Source organism: Ammospiza nelsoni, chromosome 12 (genome assembly GCF_027579445.1).
Source record: "Ammospiza nelsoni isolate bAmmNel1 chromosome 12, bAmmNel1.pri, whole genome shotgun sequence".
NCBI lineage: Eukaryota > Metazoa > Chordata > Aves > Passeriformes > Passerellidae > Ammospiza > Ammospiza nelsoni.
In genome coordinates, this window is record NC_080644.1 from 4461268 (window position 1) to 4478808 (window position 17541).

General features: G+C 41.9%; 1 protein-coding gene across 1 annotated transcript in view; it reads left to right on the forward strand.

The window, feature by feature from the left end:
- The window catches only part of CDH4 (cadherin 4), a 417132-nt gene that overhangs the window by 251183 nt on the left and 148408 nt on the right, over positions 1-17541 (forward strand). Inside the window, exon 4 of the mRNA XM_059480662.1 lies at positions 12747-12923. Coding sequence (XP_059336645.1) covers positions 12747-12923 — 177 coding nt within the window. The remainder of the gene's footprint in view (positions 1-12746; positions 12924-17541) is intronic.

Genomic DNA, 17541 nt, shown 5'->3' on the forward strand with positions numbered 1-17541 from the left:
ATATGTTTCAGGCCATGACCCTTATGTGTTTTGTGGCTTTTACTAGAGGCACATTTCACATTTGGTTTTGTGTAGAATAATATGACTCAAGCAGAACGATATATATATATATATATATATATGTTTTTTTAAGACATTTTAGATTGTTTTGTTATACTCAGGATATAGAGATGGCAAATGTGGGAGAGAAAGGAGGAGGTGACCTGAGAGAGGGAGGGAGACCAGTTTTCTTCTGGTGCATCCATTTATTTCCATTTTACTTTTTAAATTTGTGACTGGTTTTGCGAAAATGCTGAACAGTTCCCAGACATTATAAATAATTGGCATGAAATTCAGTTACTGCACCTGCTGATCACTGTTTGTTGGCACCTATAGAACAAGAAAAGTCCTTTTGCCTTGGAGCAATGAGCAGTGGCCCTCAGGGCAGTCCCTTGTGACAGGGGCCCCTCAGAACCCCCTCTGAAAGGATAAATCAGAATTTATTTCATTATCATCCAGGGATTAAAACTGCATCAAAACCAGCCCTCCTAGAATGGCCATTATTAGGCATTTGGTTTGCTGTGGAGGTTACAATACAGAACAAACGTTATGGGAGAAATCAATGTTTTTGGGATGCTGGCTGGGATTTTGGGGGGCCAGGAGTGACTCTGCCTGCACAGTGGGACAGTGGGCTGCTTTCCAGGAGAGCACAGAGGATTCTTCCAGCAATAAATGACCCTTTGCATCTGTGATCCTTTCTTGTCACAGCATCTGTGACTGAAAATCTGCTTTGGTGCTGGCCAAGGGCTTCCAAGGCAGCAGATCATTTCTTGTTGGGCCAGTCCTCCCCTTGTGTGATTTCACTGCAAAATCAGCAGGTTTGGGTCCACACCTGTGCCCCAGACCCCCCAGCCGAGCCTGGCTCTTGATGCAGCCTCACATTTTAATGGGGAGGGACCCAGCACAGTGACAATTCCCCCTTTTTCACAGTGTTGGCCTTATAAATAATGTGCTGGTTGCTTGGGATGCCTGAATAACCTGCCAGATTTCACTGAAAAACGCTGTAAGGAAAGAGTTCTAACTACTACATTAAAGTGTGATGCTAGTAGGGTGAAATGATAGAAAAGAAGGCAAATACTTTTACTTTATGATACATGAGGCATACATTTCCCCTCCTCGCCAGCAAACCCTTGAATGTAAACTTTTTTTTCTGGTTAATACAAGTGATGTTAGTAACTCAAGGAACTTTTTTGTTCAGTCTTGCAGGAAACCTGATAGCAATTCAATTAGAAAATGCAAATGAGGTCACACATTTCCCACAAGAGTGCTGAATTACCCCAGAGGAAGCTGAGTGATATTCCAGCATAACAATAAATACTTAAGATAAAATTTCTTCCGCTGTTCTTGTCTGGCTGCCTGTTGTTCCATCTGAAAGTTTCAGTCGGGGCTGTGGGTGTAGTTTGGGAAGAAGGAAAAAGAAAATAAAAGAAAAAAGAAAAGAGAAAAAAGAAAAGAATAAAGGAGAAAAGGAAAAGAGAAAAGATGCTGTTTTTATGAAGTAAAGTCTTTGTGGCTTGTGTCAGCATTTGTGAAAGATGAACTTGAGTGGGATAATGCTCCAGAAGAAAGCAAAGTAAAGCTGGGCTTTACTTATCTGGAATTAGCAATGTCTTCTTTTCTAAGAGTGCATGCTATTATTTTGAAAAATTGGATATTGATTCAACCAAAAGTCTAAAAATGAAAATTATGTTTGTGAACAGTGACATTGCTGAAGACTGCAATCCTCAGTGTCCTGTTTTTTAGTTACAGAAACTCAAATTTTCCCATTTATGAGTAGAAATATTGTGCATTTGTCCTTCACACCCTGCACCTGCCCTCTGTGTCCATCAGTCCAAGCTCCTCCTCATCATTCCTTGAAAATCAGCTTCCCCCACCCCCTGTGTTGGCTCATCCTTCTCATTTATATTGATTATTTTCTTTAATTTTCAGTCCTTTCATGTGTCTAAGGCACATCTGGCAAATTTTCTTCTGTATTTGTTTAGCTGTCTATTTTTCTGTAGTTCTCGCCTCACAAGTTAAAATCCAGATTGTAGAAATAGAGCATAGAAAGGAATTCACAGCAGAAGAGCTTAGAGGTACAGGATATATTCAGCACATGTAAGATGTCAGTCATCTGCTGCCAGTGGCTTAGTTTAGTGGGAAAAAAATACTGTTTTCTTTGAACTGTGTTTATGTCAACCAAAGTTTCTCGTTGTTTGAGCTTTTCAAATTCTGAGCATGGAAATATGTAAATTTTTGTAATGCTAAATCACTGGGAATTGTGCAATTAAATTCAGAAATACGTGAGGTCTGTAGCTAGTGTTTAAAACATTGAGAGCTGCTGTCAGAAATCAATTCTTGCTTAAGCCCAGCTTGTGTTTTATTATATCTGTTCTTATTTTGGGCTGCTTTCATAACCCAGCTATGAGTCCACAGCCAGACAATGTGAATGCGAAAAGCTGGTTCTTACAGACACAGAGCTTTTTTTTTATTTAAAGCCTTTAAATAATCATCTGTGGTATTTCACCTGGCAGTGGTTCTAAATTCCAAGAACAGCCTTTTATTGCTGATCACAAGCACAAAGGTCTCTGGGCAAGGAAAGGCTTATTCAGCACTGCTCTCATTGATGGCCTGGGTCATTGTGCAGCCAGGATGCTCTGCACGGGCTGGGAGCCCTCCCTTGAAGGGGGAAAATCAGAGTTTAAGTGGGATCTGTGCTTCCAGTGACTCCAGTCTCACTGCTGGGCAGGTGCACCTGGAGGAAATGAGACAAAATGCGTTCACTTTGTTCCTTCCTTCTTTTCCCTGCTCTGGGGTGAGGTGTTACCTGTGGCATCAGGGTGAGGGGAGTTTGCCCCATCAAACTGTTTTATCACTAGAGAAGGGCTGGAAAAAACGAGGTTTTAGTTGTCATCCTGCCTTTTTCTGATGATACTGGTGCATATTTTGAGTACTGGGTCATTACAGAGGCACTGTCCTCTTTCACTACCTCTGTGGGGGATCCAAGGCAGTAACTAAATACAGCAAAATGGCAGTTGGAATAGTTTTTATTTCTGTATCTCATCAGTCAAGCAAGACCTGGATTTATCTGTCAGGCAGGGTACATGCAGAGATTTCTGTTTCCTTCAGATAACTTGTGAGACATTGTTTGGGGTTTTAACAAATCAGATCAGTGGAAAAGATAAGAAAGAAGACGACTAATAAATTAGTATCACATAATTGTTACCAGTGAGACTGCTCATGATAATTGTGCAAGTCTAATGAAGATGCATCTGCTGAACTTGCCTGACCTCGTGCTTGGGTGAATTTGAGCGTCTCACATGTAACCATTGCAGGAGGAGAGAGTGGTGGTTGTGACAACACGTGAACCTGCCTGGCCTGGTTCTCAGGTGTGCTGCATGCCGTGGCCTGGTGCTGCAGCCAGGATGAGGTGTGACACACAGGTGCTCATTGCCTTGGAAAATCAGCCCACTACGGGAAGTTTCCAAGCACTGCACTTGCTGCATTTAGTTCTTAAGCAGTCAGCATCATACCGAGGGTCAGGCTCAAAGCCGTGCTCAAAAGAGCATCTGTAAGTGAAATTCACTCTAGATGTGTCTTCCTTCAAACAAAAAGAAGTCCTAAGGATTGAACTGCCTGCACGGAAATAAGTTTTTCCTGATGAAACAAACCCCGTGGACTGCTGCGTGCTCCTCCCTGTGATGTGTTCCTTGCCCTTGCCAGATCAAAGCTTTTGACCTCCCATTTCATGTTCTTTGTTGGTAACTGCTCAAGTCTGACTGCCACTTCAAAAAAAAAATATTTTGGACTGGATATCCTAAAAATACCTTCCTTGCTGTGATAATCTGATGACAGCTGCTTGTAAACATGACTTTGAGTGCAGACAAAAATTGCTTCATACAGGCACGTCCATTAAAATAAACTGGTTGTAGGGGCTCTGAGTGTCCAGGATCTTTCCTTTAGCCCAAGCTGAGACACATTGGTAGATGCAAGCTCAATTTTGGTTCCTCCCAGCCTCTGGAGATCAGGTCCTGGATTTTTGGGTGAGGCAGTGACCCTCTGGCGTGTCCAGCTGGAGGAGTGCCAGGGATGGGTGTCCAGCAGGGCAGAGTGGCCTGAGGACCTCAAGGATTGGGATTTCAAGCACTGTTCCCACCCAGCAAAGCATTTAAACTCAGGTTTAAATTTGATCTTGCAAATTGAGGTAAATTGAACGTGTCCTCACGGTCAAATTTGAGCATTTCTTAGGTGCACTCTGGAATTGGAGGATAAAAAAAAGAAGAGCAGTCTTTTCTCAAGAGCCTCTTGAAATAACCAAAGGATAACTTGAAAGGGCAAATTCTCACACTAGCACTGAGGAGAAGTACCAGACTGAATTACTTTACTTTGTGCTAAAGTAGCAGCAGCGCCTGTGATCTTTTAAATCTCTTGTGATCTTTTTACTTGCAAACATTATGAAGAGGAGGAGTATTGTTACATTTAATTCATTATGATTATTTTAATTCATGTATCTTTTGAACCTCATGGCTTTAAAGAAGTAAAATGAGATTACAATTTTTCACAGGCTTTTAAGGGGTAGACTTGCTCCCACTTCTTTCTGTGATGAAGAGCACTTGTAATAGTCTGAGTTTTAGAAGCAAAAGAATTGTGTTTTGGAGCCATGTTTTCAATTATTTTTTAGAAATTTTATTGGGGTGGAAGAGCTCAGATTGCTAGCCCAGATTTTTCATACATTTTCTTCAAGATCAGGTGCAGGATGAGAGAGGTAATTCCAAGCTGCAATAGAGGTTTTCACTGTATAGTATGTGGCAAGATCTACCCCCTTTATTCCTAATATGCAGTACATAACAAGTATGAGTATTTTGTGATTTAATAGCCCTACTCTTGAGAAGTGCTTGTACTTCTGAAGCCATTGTGTATGGCTTCTCCCAATTATGAGAATGACATTAACTTGAAGATAGAAGTGTCTCTTGGTAAACACTAGAAGGTAGAGTACAACAGTAATTTAGATGTTTCTTAAACAATCCTACCTGGGAAGCACTGTGAGATTAGTTCTTACAAAGGGAGTGTGAAAAGGTCAAGTTGATGTGGGGAGCTTTGCAAGGAAACAACCTCATCAGAACTTTTCCTGTTGGGATAAGATGTTCAAGCCATAAAATGAGGAGGAGAAGTACATCCAGAGCTGTGCTTTGGGGGTGATGTCATCTTCTGCCCATTGACAGCTCTTGCAATATTCAAAGCCTGACAATGGTAAGAAAAGTATTACAGATGCTGGAAACCTGTGGGAGCCATAAAAGATTCCACCAAAGGCAGACAGATTTCTAAGGTACCTGCTTTGGTATGTGATTCTTCCAGAGAATGGGAGAGGAAGATCATTCAAAACCTTGAGAGAGTGCACTGGCCAGGAGGTGCCTCTAATCATCCGTGTGGTACCACAGAATAAGTGTGAGCACAGCTCTGCCTCTCCTTCCCTGCTGGCACTCCCATCCCTTAGAGATCCTGTGGGCATTTTGTGATTTTGTGTCTGCTCAGTAACGACGCGAGCGCGCTGCCCGCGCCCGTCCTCGCTGCAGCACTAAAGCACAGCCCATTGAAGTGCTCTGCTGACTGCATTTCAGCTGCAATTGGTGATAACTTACCCAACACAAAGTGTGGGTGAGCTCAGGAGATTGCTGACTTCAATTAAATTATACTGGGAAATCAGCATCTCCTGTCCCAGCCTGGTCAGCAGGCACCCAGAAAGCCCCATTCTGCCCCAGGGGTGTTAGCTGCAGCCTGTGTCCATGGGGACCTCACCAACCCTGTTAGGTTTTCTGATCAAAGAGATTAACATGTATTTGAGTTTTTTTAAATAAGAATCTTCTGTGGTATGGTAGCCACATGGGTATCACCTTCTGTGATAACCACATGCCCAGAGCTGGTGCATCTCTTTTCTCTGGAGTCCAGACCTAACTCAGCATTTAATTACAGTAACCCACAACGGGCCCTGCTGCACCTTTTGCAAGGAAAGGATCTTCTCCTGCTCACTCACAAGCCAGTCTCTCGTGTTCTCCCTATTTAAAAATACCCTGGTTTTACCTCGTACTATTCTTCAGCTTTTTTATTGCTTTGCACCCCTGCAACACCAAGGAGCATTTTGACTTCTCGGTCACTCTGATCACATTTTAGTACTTCTATCGGGTAAAGTTTTCCAACGCCTGCAAAGCCAGCCAGATACCTAACAACCTTAAATTTGCATTCATGCCTCATTTTTCAGCTCTCAAGGAACAGGGCATGTAGAGCTTTGACACTGACTCCTCAGGAACGAGGGGTTTTGGCATGGCTGATGCATTTGTGTGCGTTTCGTGGCTCATTCTCCTCCTCTGAGGGCAGTAACTTGGTTAGCTTTTAGTCAAACTTTTTCTTCCCTGTCAGCTGATGTGTTCTGGAAGCTCGTGCACTTGCCAAATCTGACAATTTTTCTTACTAATTGACTCTAATGCGAACTGCTCTATGCAGCCCCACTGCTAGCTGATAAAAACAAAAAGTAATGAATTTTTGCTTAACTAGCTGATTTAATTAAAATGTTTTATACTGTACTTGTATGGTTTCTATAAATGGAGAGGTAATTTTGTTTAATGAGTTCCTAACCAAACATAACATTCCTGATTGTACGTAGCCAGATTTGATAAAGGTCACAAACGCTGCAATTCCACTGTTTGCTTTTGGAAGTCGTGATGATCAAACAGCTTGCTTGGGTACTGGAAATATCCTGTCAGGATTGGTTCCCTCTATTCCTGTTTATACCAGAAATTATTAGTATAGTTTTAGGAGCAGAGGGGGTTCTTCTCTGTATTTGGACACTGTTCATTATCTTTAAAGTGGAAGTGTACTGCCAAAATCCCATCTCATTGTCAATTAGTGGCTTCTCTGCAAACACATTAATTTAATGCCCCTGCTGAAGAGCTGTGGATGTTGGAACATCTTGCTGCTAAAACAATAGTTTTCAGAGCTCTTTGACACAAATCATTCATGAATGGCAATTTATGCTGTGATGGTAATGGGATGTGACATGCAGCTATCTTTGATTAAATTTACCACAGCTTACAACTATTAGTAAATAAAGCTAATACAGACAGTCATCTCAGAGTTCTAGAGGGTGGATAAGGAGAAAAACAGATTATGGATTCCTTACCTGTGCAGTTCCTAAATAATAGCTGCACATAGCACAAGTATAATAAATTAAAGTCTAAAATAAAAAGTCTGATCTTTTTAAAACTACTTTTTTTTTCCTGTCTCCAACTTCAGCAAATTCAGCAATGACCTAAATAAAAAAGGAATCAATTACCGTAAAATAAATAAATTTGCTGTTTGTTCTGCAACCCTTTCATTCTGCTGTATGAGAACACAAAATGGAATATCTCTCTATACTGAAAGATCAAAAACTGGAGAAATGGTGCATTTTGGGAAAAAAGGGTTCATTCATCCTCCACTGCCGTCCCTGATGTCAGCAAAATGTTGTTTCCTTAGAACAGAATTCATGCAAATGTTTATTTTGCAGTGCTCTCATGTTCCCTTTGTTAAAGAACTAAGCTCTATTTTCATTGTCTTATTTTCTGTTTGGTAAATATAATTTTCTCCTGTCCTTTCTGCAGCTACCATGGAAACAAGCAAAAATGCTTCAGATTAAATATTTTTTAATAGATTCTTTTTTTTTTCCCTGGTAGAAAATGGTAGCAGTTTTCAAAATGTATATTGATATAGGAGATGAAGGGAAATATTGTTTGAGCAATGGACTAAAGGTGGACTTTGTATCCCCTTGTATTGACAAAAATATATTAAAAACATGTTGCCTCAGTTAAACCCTGTGAGTGACACTAGAAGCAAAGCAACCCAGGTATTTCTTTTCTGAAAAATATCTGGTGTGAAGTGTTAAAGATCCTATGAAAATAACAAGGCTGGCATATAAATAAAACAGGTTAAATCATGAATCATTTTGATACCTTGAAAATAAAGGCCTTATTTCCCTTCCTCCAATTGCAGGTACTTTTTATTGCAGATGCAAGCATAATATATTTTAGTGCTGAAACATTTCATTTTTCGGGTTGAGCCCTATGAAATTATTAATCTCCAACAAACGCACCCTAAGACTTGTTATTTATATGCAGGGAATGGCGGCTTATTTACCCAAACATTGGAGTGATCCAAAATGTTCAGCTAAGCAGGAACACAAAATATGATATTATATTATGTAAATGGGTTTGTGATACGCTCTGCTGGATAATAACTTCCAGATGTCTCCGTAGCCAGAGGCTGACGGATATCAAAGGCAGGTTGGCTGGGAGGGGAGACAAGCCAGCTGGCGAGGCCGGCTACTGCTAAGTGTAGCGGAAGGTGGGAGCTGGTGTTCCTTCACACTCACTGCTTCTCGTGGGCTAGTGAAAAGTGAGTGCCTCGTGGCCTTCTTGTCGCGGGCAGGATGGGGCTGGAGGGGCTGCTGGCATCCCGCGTGTCTTGTTCTGTCGGGGGATTATTTTTTGACTTCTTTCACGAGTAGAGGTTGGGTTTAGTCTGAGTCTCCCAGTAAATGAAAGGCTGGCGAGCCACAGACCAGCACTGACAGGAGATTATGCTCGCTAAATGGCTTTTCCAACTTACCCTTTATTCCCAGTGCCAGGTGCAGACAGGGAACGTCCCTGAGCTCTCAGCTCTGTGGTGTAAATGGAGTTAGTTGAAGCAGCCTCACTAATTTGGAGTGAGGTGTCCTGAAGGTGTTGGGTTCTGAAGTCTGACAGCCCCTTTGGGATTTAGCTCCGTGTCCTCTTCCCAACGCAGCAGGTTGTGTTCGCCATCCTTAAAGGCAATTCTAGACTGAAAAGGGACTGGAAATGACTCCTGGGAGATTCCACTAAGGCTGCTGACATGGACTCCAAGATACCCTTACACCTTCTGTGAAGCAGGCTGGGAGAGGAAAGTTCTTTTCACAATCCTTATAGATTGTGAAAAATCGGGATTGTGATTGTGACTGCATCTCCTCCAACCTCGCATTGCTTTCTGAAAGCTTCATCTGCCATCTCGCACACTACTCACACTCTCGCACACTCGCTCACACTCATGCACACCCGCTCACACTCTTGCTTTATATCATACAGCCAGCACGGGACTGCTCAGCTTCACCAGCAAGCTCTGAACGATTCTGCCCCAATACAAATACTGAGGCATTAGCTCCTAGTGAATCCAAACTCTCCTGACAAGTTTACATCCCAGCATGGGCTCCTCTCCTGTTGTTTCTCTTCATCCCATACTTTGTAATTACTTTTTCCCCTTGATGTTGAAGGTTTTCATCTGTTTTGGCTCAGCCGTATTTCTCTAGCTTATCAGTATCCTAAAGTGATGGACAGGCATAATTACTGAATTATCTGACTATTTTATATCCTCCTGTAATTATCTCTGTATTTACCAAAACCCATGCTCACATATTCCATGTTTAGAGTTTGATCCTGTTGTAACGAGTTATAAATGTCACCGTGTCATTTTTGGAATGGAGAGTGGATTTCACTTTCCCCTGGGCACGTGTTCCATGGATTGCCTGGTGCTGTACACCATCATTTTTGTGACATGTATAAGAGAGTCACAAAAACAATGGGAGGGAAACCACCCCAAAGCAGCAGCACTAGAGGTGCTTGACTTGATTTTGTGAAGGACTCTATGGACAGTTTGTGCGTTCTGGTGGCACTACAAAAGGTGGAGGAATATTTTATCTTTTGAAAACGTTTCTGAGATTCTGTTAAGCATGTGGCCAGTGAGGCCATGAGAAAACAAGCAGTTGTCATCTCAGTAAAAACTGTTCCTCAGCAAAACTAGAATTGGAAGCTGTATTTTAGAGTTCATTTAATTTGGTGTCATATTCTGCTTTTGAGTTGAACTTTAGATTCTTACAAACTCAAAAACACTGGAGAGTTTGTAAGAATCTACACAATCTACACTGGGGCTCACCGTATAACAATACTGTTATTCCAGATATGTTCTGGATGTTTCAGTCAGAGATCTGAATAGTTCTGGCATTTATACTCACCAGACTTTGTTACTGCATTTGTCTCACAGCTTTTAAGCAGCAGAAAACATGTACAACATATTTAAACAACACCAGAGAAATTAAGGTCAAGAGAATGCATTGTCAACAAATGAAGATAAAAAAGAGCTGTTGTTTAAAAAAAAAGAAAAAAATTTCTTGTTGCAAGATGCTTTTGAAATTCTACATATCAAATTCAGAGTCATGTTGATGATTTATTCTAATATAGGAAAACATCATCAAGAGTGACAAGCAAGCTAGTCACTGTCTAGTCACCTGCCAGCAAGTATTTCATACAGACTAAAAAGCCTGGTATTGCCTTGCTGAGCTGACACTAATTATTTCAGTATACACGGAGCTCTGGGACTCGTGTTAATTCTCAAGTCTGTCTTTAGTTCAGACTCATTCCACTGTGTAAACTCAGAAGAGCACAAATTATTTGACCATCCTTTCATAATCTGTCCCCATGCTCACTTGCCAATTATATAAACTGATCCAAATACCTGCTCTCAAAGGATTCCCATTTGGGAATCACAAGCCAATTAAAAAAAAATTGGGGATATCCACTATTCTGTGGCTCATGTCTCATAGTCCTATTTCATGTTGTCATGCATTTCTGGGTGTCTTCTTTAGATAAGATTGATTTCATCAGTGTTCAGAAAAGATACCTTTTTGGCAATAAAATCATTTTTAAATGAAACCTCTTTTGGCTATAGCATTAGATCCCATGGTGAGGAGGAGGTCAGCAGTGCCTGCCACTGTCCTGACTATCCCAAGAAAGTCTCCCACTGCCACACCACAAAGATTCTGTTTCTTCATTTATTGCCCACTTCAGTAAGCGTTCTAAGAGCAGCATCTAAACATTGAACATGGTGCTGTGATTTTTTTGGAGGTGTGGAAACAAGCACTTAGGTGAACACAACCCACATGGTGAGTGTGAGACAGGACCTGAGGAACGGGCCTCTGTGTGTGACTGAAAAGACCATATTTGTCTGTTCTGTGAAAATTCAGCTCTGGAACAGGCTTGTTTTTAAGTTTTGCAGTAAATATAGCTGCATTTTGGCACAAACGCTTCCAATCCTTGCAGCCAGTGGATGTCTGCCCTCCAGAGGTAGCAGAGATCAGAGCCATGACCAAGCTGTGAGAATGGGCTCCTTGCTGCTGTGCCCAGCTCCCAGTGTCTCCAGCCTTCCTGGAGAAGGTCCACACAGCTCTGGAGCCACATCTCATTTAACTTTCATTTACTGTTTAGTTTTCATATACTGTGCAGTCTGGAGGTGACTGCCTGTTTCTTTACCTCCCAGTCAGGAATTGAAATGTGCTAATAGATGGATTTACATCAAACTAGAAGGCCTGAAGCAATGATTCCCACTGAAATCAGTGCCTACAGATAACTGCTTGGAGGGTGTTTGGGTTTTCATGTTTGGAGTAAGACAAAAAGTGAATGTGGCTTAAAATGGCAGGAGCCTCAGAAAATGCTTTGATAGCTTTTCCTGCATTGCTCTTGTGTGTTGGGGCACTGGGTTTGGGATGAGTGGGTTTTTTGGGGTTTTTTTGGAGAAAAATAGCTGAAAATTGTAACGTTCTGAGAACAGTATTCCCACTGGATCTTACCTCAAATGAAAAGAATGTGACTTGCAGTCTTTGTGATTTATGAAAGTTTAAACATTTTCTGGTGGGAGTGCAGGTCACCATATGGTAACAAAAGCCCTTGCTAGTTATCTTTTCTGCAGACTTTCAGAAGTAATTGCTGGAATCCTAGAAGACCACAGAGTATTGAAGTATTGGGACTGCATAACCTCTGAAGAGCCTTCCCAAATCTACATTTCATTGATTCATCCATTCTATAAGGCATAAATTTTCTAATAGTGAGCCAGTCTCTCTAAGTCAAAACCATGGTCCCACCATTTCCATTTTATTCATAGCACTGTAACATTTCCAACACCAAAGTATTCCATTCAGGGAATCCATAGTTAAAAAATCACAAAGAAAGACTCAAAGTCACACCAAATAATGAAAATTTATTGTGCCTGAGATGTATTACACTACCCAGGCAGCATGGGGTGTGTATTTTGGGATTTGTGTTCAAAACCCAGCTCTCATATAAAGATCATTTGTTATGAAGCACTAAAAATCTGAACTAATGCACCTTTGCAGCCAAGGGGCTGACTCCCTCTGGCTGGGGCTGGGTTTGTGTGGCAAAATACTTTTGCAGAGCCACAGCCTGTAGGTTTTTGTAGCCCTGCTCATGCTTGATACCAGATTATAAAGCTGGACCCATGGCATGGACTGTAAAGGAATCCTCTCCCATTCTTTTTGTTCTGGTAGATTGCACTTATGGGAAATTTTCAGCAACTTCTTTACTCCAGTTCTCTGCTGCATCTCCTTGCAGCTGGTGTAATGAAGACAATACATTCCGGGAGGCATCTTGACTTGGGAGTCACAGCTCCATATATTTGTGAATGTTTTAGTCGATGAGGTGGTGTTAGGTCATAGCTTTGACTTGATGATCTGCAAGGTCTTTTCCAAGCTAGCTGATTCTCTGATTCTGTGTTTCTGTGAAAAGGAAGCAGCAGCAGAGCTGCCGGTAAACACGCTGTGTCTTTGTCCCCTGTTGGACAGGTCCTAAGGAGCGAGGAAGGAGCTGACTGTCTGTGCTTTCTTGTTCCCCACACAGCCCAAAGGAAGGAAGGCTCTGCCCGGGGAGCTGGTGCAGCAGCAGAGTGACACCCTGCTGCCCTGGAGGCAGCACCAGAGTGCCAACGGGCTGCGGCGGCAGAAGCGGGACTGGGTCATCCCTCCCATCAACGTGCCCGAGAACTCGCGCGGGCCCTTCCCGCAGCAGCTGGTCCGGGTGAGTTCAACAACAAAATACTGGTCATAGTGCTCATAATAATGGTGATTGTGAAGCAGTAGGTGTGGGAAGCCTGGCTCAAAGCACAGGCTCTCTGCTCTCCCTCCCTCCTGCAGGAATTTTGGAGCAGCCCTTTCCATGCCGCTCCAAAGCTCCTCGCCCCAGTTTCCCTCCCCAGCTGACGGCAGCCTAATCGCCTCCTTCCAGCCAGTCCCTCCTGAGACGCTGGCACTGCTGCCAGCATGGCACTGTGCCCGCGCTCTCTTCCAAAGAGCTGCTGCAGGTGTAAAAGCTGGGCTGGGTGGCACCCAGCAACAAGGGTGCTGCATCCTTCCCTCCCATGCCGCTGCAGATGCGCGGTGCCCGGGGGAGGTTGGCTGCCTGCCGCCGCTGCAGATGGATCCGCCAGCCTCCCCTGTGTTGCTACTTTCTTTCTTCACAAGGATAATCTCTTAGATCAAGTTTACCCATGTGGTTTTCTGTGATGATTACGGGATGACAGGAAAAGAAAAGGAAGGGAAAAGGAGTGTTTTTACAGAGACATTTGGTTGGTTTATTGTTGCTGTTGATGAGTATTAGCGAAATACAAACACGTGTTGCTGTTCCTCTTGTGGGTGCTGGTTTTGGGTTTTTGGAGCAGTCAATTGATTAGCTGTAAAAAGAAAAAATAATAAGTAAAACTCCTTGGCAGACATTTGCAGCTAGCTCTTCCCTTGGAAGAAAATGGCAACAATATAAAAATTCAAAAGTTATTTCAAGTAGCAGTGGTTTGTCATTGGCATCCCTTCTCAGGAAGTTCATTTAGTCCTTTTTAAGCAGTGCCTGGATTCACATGAGTTGCATCATTACCCGTTTCTCTGTCTGGGATGAAGGGGCATGTTCCCAATTCAGCCAGGGATTGGATAAACTTGAATTGTTGAAGTCATTTCTCTGTGCAGTTAGGGAGTGCAATAAGGACTAAGAAGTACCAAGTGGCAAATATTCGTATGTCTGTCCTGAAAAACCAGGGAGGAAAGCCAGAGAGTCTTTGTGTGGTCAGCAGTGCAGGGTACAGAGTGACCCATTAATGTGCTGTCCTACTGAGCTGAAGAAATGTCTGAAGAGGAAAATAACCTGATGTGTCAAAAATGCTTTTCTAAATTAATAATTTAGATTAAATCCTGAATACCTGTGAAAAATAAAGGGGAGTACTTGCTAAATGAACTTGTGCTCTCTTCCATTCCCTATCGATTTCTTTTGAGTTTTGACTAGACAGCAAGAGGACAACTTGGCACCAGCTTACCATGGCAAATTTGTTGATTTATAAGGATTGAAATCTCTGTGGCACTTTTTACCCTACAGTCTGGAGATGAAACAGAAGGACTCTACTATGCAAAATTCTAATATTAATGGAAATGACAAATAATAAATTTTATATAGGTACTGAGGAATTGATATTCAGCACTTAGACTACCGGTAACCTTGGAAAGATAACCTGGCTTATAGAAATACAGAACTCCCAGATTTTTAGTAATCTATTCCATTGCAGTTTTCAAATACAGATGCTAGAGGAAACACTGAAAATGAAGTGAAAATGGGGTGGGAAATTAAAAAAAAACAAACTGGCTTACATGGCTGTTTTCCTCTTCACCTGACATACAGAAAGCATCATAATGACAGGGAAGATCATACAAAGAGTGCGACTTGATTAAGCGTGAGACCCCTGATGTTTCAGGCTTGGGTTGAGTTTCTGCTCCTCTGCAGCATCTGGCCCTTTTGCCAGCCCTGAATGTGAAGCTTGGGTGGTTCCTATCAGGAGTTACAGCTCCCTCTGTGAGACTTTGCTCTTTAATTATCCAGAATAGGACAAATCAACATCTTCAAAGACCAGCACTATGTGATTATTTCCATCCACATAATCTTCAGATTGCCCTGGAGCGTTTTGCTGTCTCCTAGATCTAGGTGAGAGTTTTGATCTGATTTCCCATGCTTTTGCTCAGTGGGCACTGAATATTTTTGTGTCCATCTGCTCACAAACTGGAACCAGAAGTGCACATGTGAAGTTGCAGCTCAGCTCTCATTTGTACAGAAGCAGGTCTGTCACCATTTTCTCTGCTGTTTTATATAAAACATTCAAACCTACCACTGGTTCTTGGACACTGAACTTTTTTTGGTCCAGAAAGACCAGCCTGAGCTTGCATTTTGTAGATATAACTAATGAAAACCAGTCCCTCCACAGTGCTGTCTTTGGTTCTGGCTTCCTCCAAGGGGAGGAAGGAATGGCATGAAAAATCTCATCACTAAAAAACCAGAAAGCCCTACCAGAAGTACATTTTCATAGAACCACTTGCTGTTTGCGTTTTTATAGGTCAGACTAATTTGAAATGCATAGGCAAATCTTTCAGGTTCCCTCCTACTCCTGCTTCCTATTGTGAAGGTAAAAATTCCATTTTATGGAAGTTGATTAGTTACTTGTCAGTATTTTTAGCAAGGCTGTGCCTGAATGAAGTTTAAATCATAGCAAAGGTGAATGCAGCTTGATGGGAGCCACATACCTCGAAAGGCAGCCCTGTCTGGTTCAGCTGGGATCAACTGTAATTCTCTGCTCATTAAACCATTTCATTCTGATAAAATATGTTAAATGAAAAAGTTTTTAGAGAAAAAAAAGAAAAAAGGAACATTATCCCTGCCAAAAAAACCCTTCTGTTAATTACAGGGTTTTTTCTTTCTGTGGAATATCTGTGTCTGCTCATATACATCAACCACACTAACTAGGAAATGTGTTTCAGAAAAATAATAGCTGAAAAAATAATAATAGGAATTTCTAATTAATTTTGGCTGCTGAAAAGATTTACTTACTCTTTGAAGAGTTTAAATTAACATCTGACATTTATAAGCTAAAAAAATTTTGTTAGTGTACAAAAATGTTTTGCAAATTCTGCTTTTGTCTTTGAGCTGAGAAAACAGTTATCAAAATTTATTGATATATGCTTATTTATTTTGGAAACATTTATGAAAATCTTGAGTTTAATTTCCTTCTGCTTCACTTCCACCTTTGTACTAGGAATAATATTGTGCATGCTGTGAAATATTTCACTGTTGTGAAGCTAATTTCATTACTAATTGTCAGGTACTCTCATTATTATAACTGAAGTCCATAAAAATGCCTATTAAAAATACAAAAAACAATATGAAATCCCCCTCCTTCTCCAAGCAAATGACTCATGCAGGCACACTGATCAGCTAAGATAATATATTAAATAGTTGCACCCTTGCTGAGCTCTGTCTATTTTCTCACTGACTCATCCTTTTTAGCTACACGCGTAGCTAATTCTTAATTATCTATTATCTAATTATCTATTAGCTTATCTTGTATTTCATCCTCTTTTGAACTTCAAAAAGAATCTCAGTTTTGGATCCACAAGCCAGTCTCCAGCTGCTTCTAATGGGAATCTTGACTCAGTTTTCAAGGCAAGTCTTGGTCCATCTCAATGGACTGCATGAAAATAATTAATTTTAAAACAACAGTTCTTGTGCAGAGCTGGCCTTTGGTCATCTTTGACATGCTTAGATAATGGGCTCCTCTGTCAGCCACTGCAAATGTGTTCTCCTTTGTGAGGGCTCCAGGCTTTCAGTTCATCTCCAGGACCTTTGCAGAGCTTTCAGAGCCTCCCATCCTGCACTTCATAGACCCTCATTTTTCTGGCTTACCTTTATTAAGCATAAAACTGAAAATTTTGTTATTTTCCTGTTAGATCTCTTATGATAAACAACTTGTTCATTCTCATTACAGCAGCATGAAAATCCCCTGAGGATGACCAAGGCAGGATCTTGGTGCTCTGTCTCACAAGCTGCCTTGATTGCATGCTGCAGGCACAGCATGGGCTCCCATGTCTGAGTGCTGGTGATCTCAGCCACAAGAACACTGGAAATAACCTGATGTGTGTAACAGGGAGTAAGAGGGAAGGATGAATTTTATGTAAATTTAATCAGAAAGTCCTGAAGTGGCTTGGAAAGTTGGCAGAATATAATAGACCTGAAGACTCTTGTGTTGTTGCTTAGCAGAGGTGTCGTTGTTGGGTCGGGTTTCCAGCAGCACAGGGCACGTTAAGGGAGCAGAGAGCTCCTCTTGACACACTGCAAACCCTGTGGTGGTTTAGCACATCTTAAACTATCCTGTGACATTGAATATTTAATGTGAAAAAAGTTGATAGCACGCTTTCCAGCTCAGCCTGTTTGTGAGCCCCAGCCCACCCTGGCTCAGGAATTGGGTGAGACAGCTCTCCCAAAATCTGAAATCCTGGTGCTGGAGACACACAAGGCACACTGAGCTGTGAAACCCCTGCCAGCTTGGACCATCAGCCCTCAGTGCTGCCATCTCCTTTGCTCCTCATGGCTGTTCCAGCGTGTGCCTTTGCTCTGTTTTAAATAGTTTTATTGTAGGAAATCCCTCTTGCCTCCTCTATCACAGCGTTGCTCACTGCTGTGAAATTGGCAGTGCAGAATCCATTAGCTCCCAGCTGCAAGACAGATGGCATCTGTCTGTGGTGAGAGAAGGTTTGTTGAGAAAAGGCCTTGCAAATGCTTCCCAAAGGACATCAGACCTTACTTTTCCTGAGAGAGATGCAGACAGCATTGA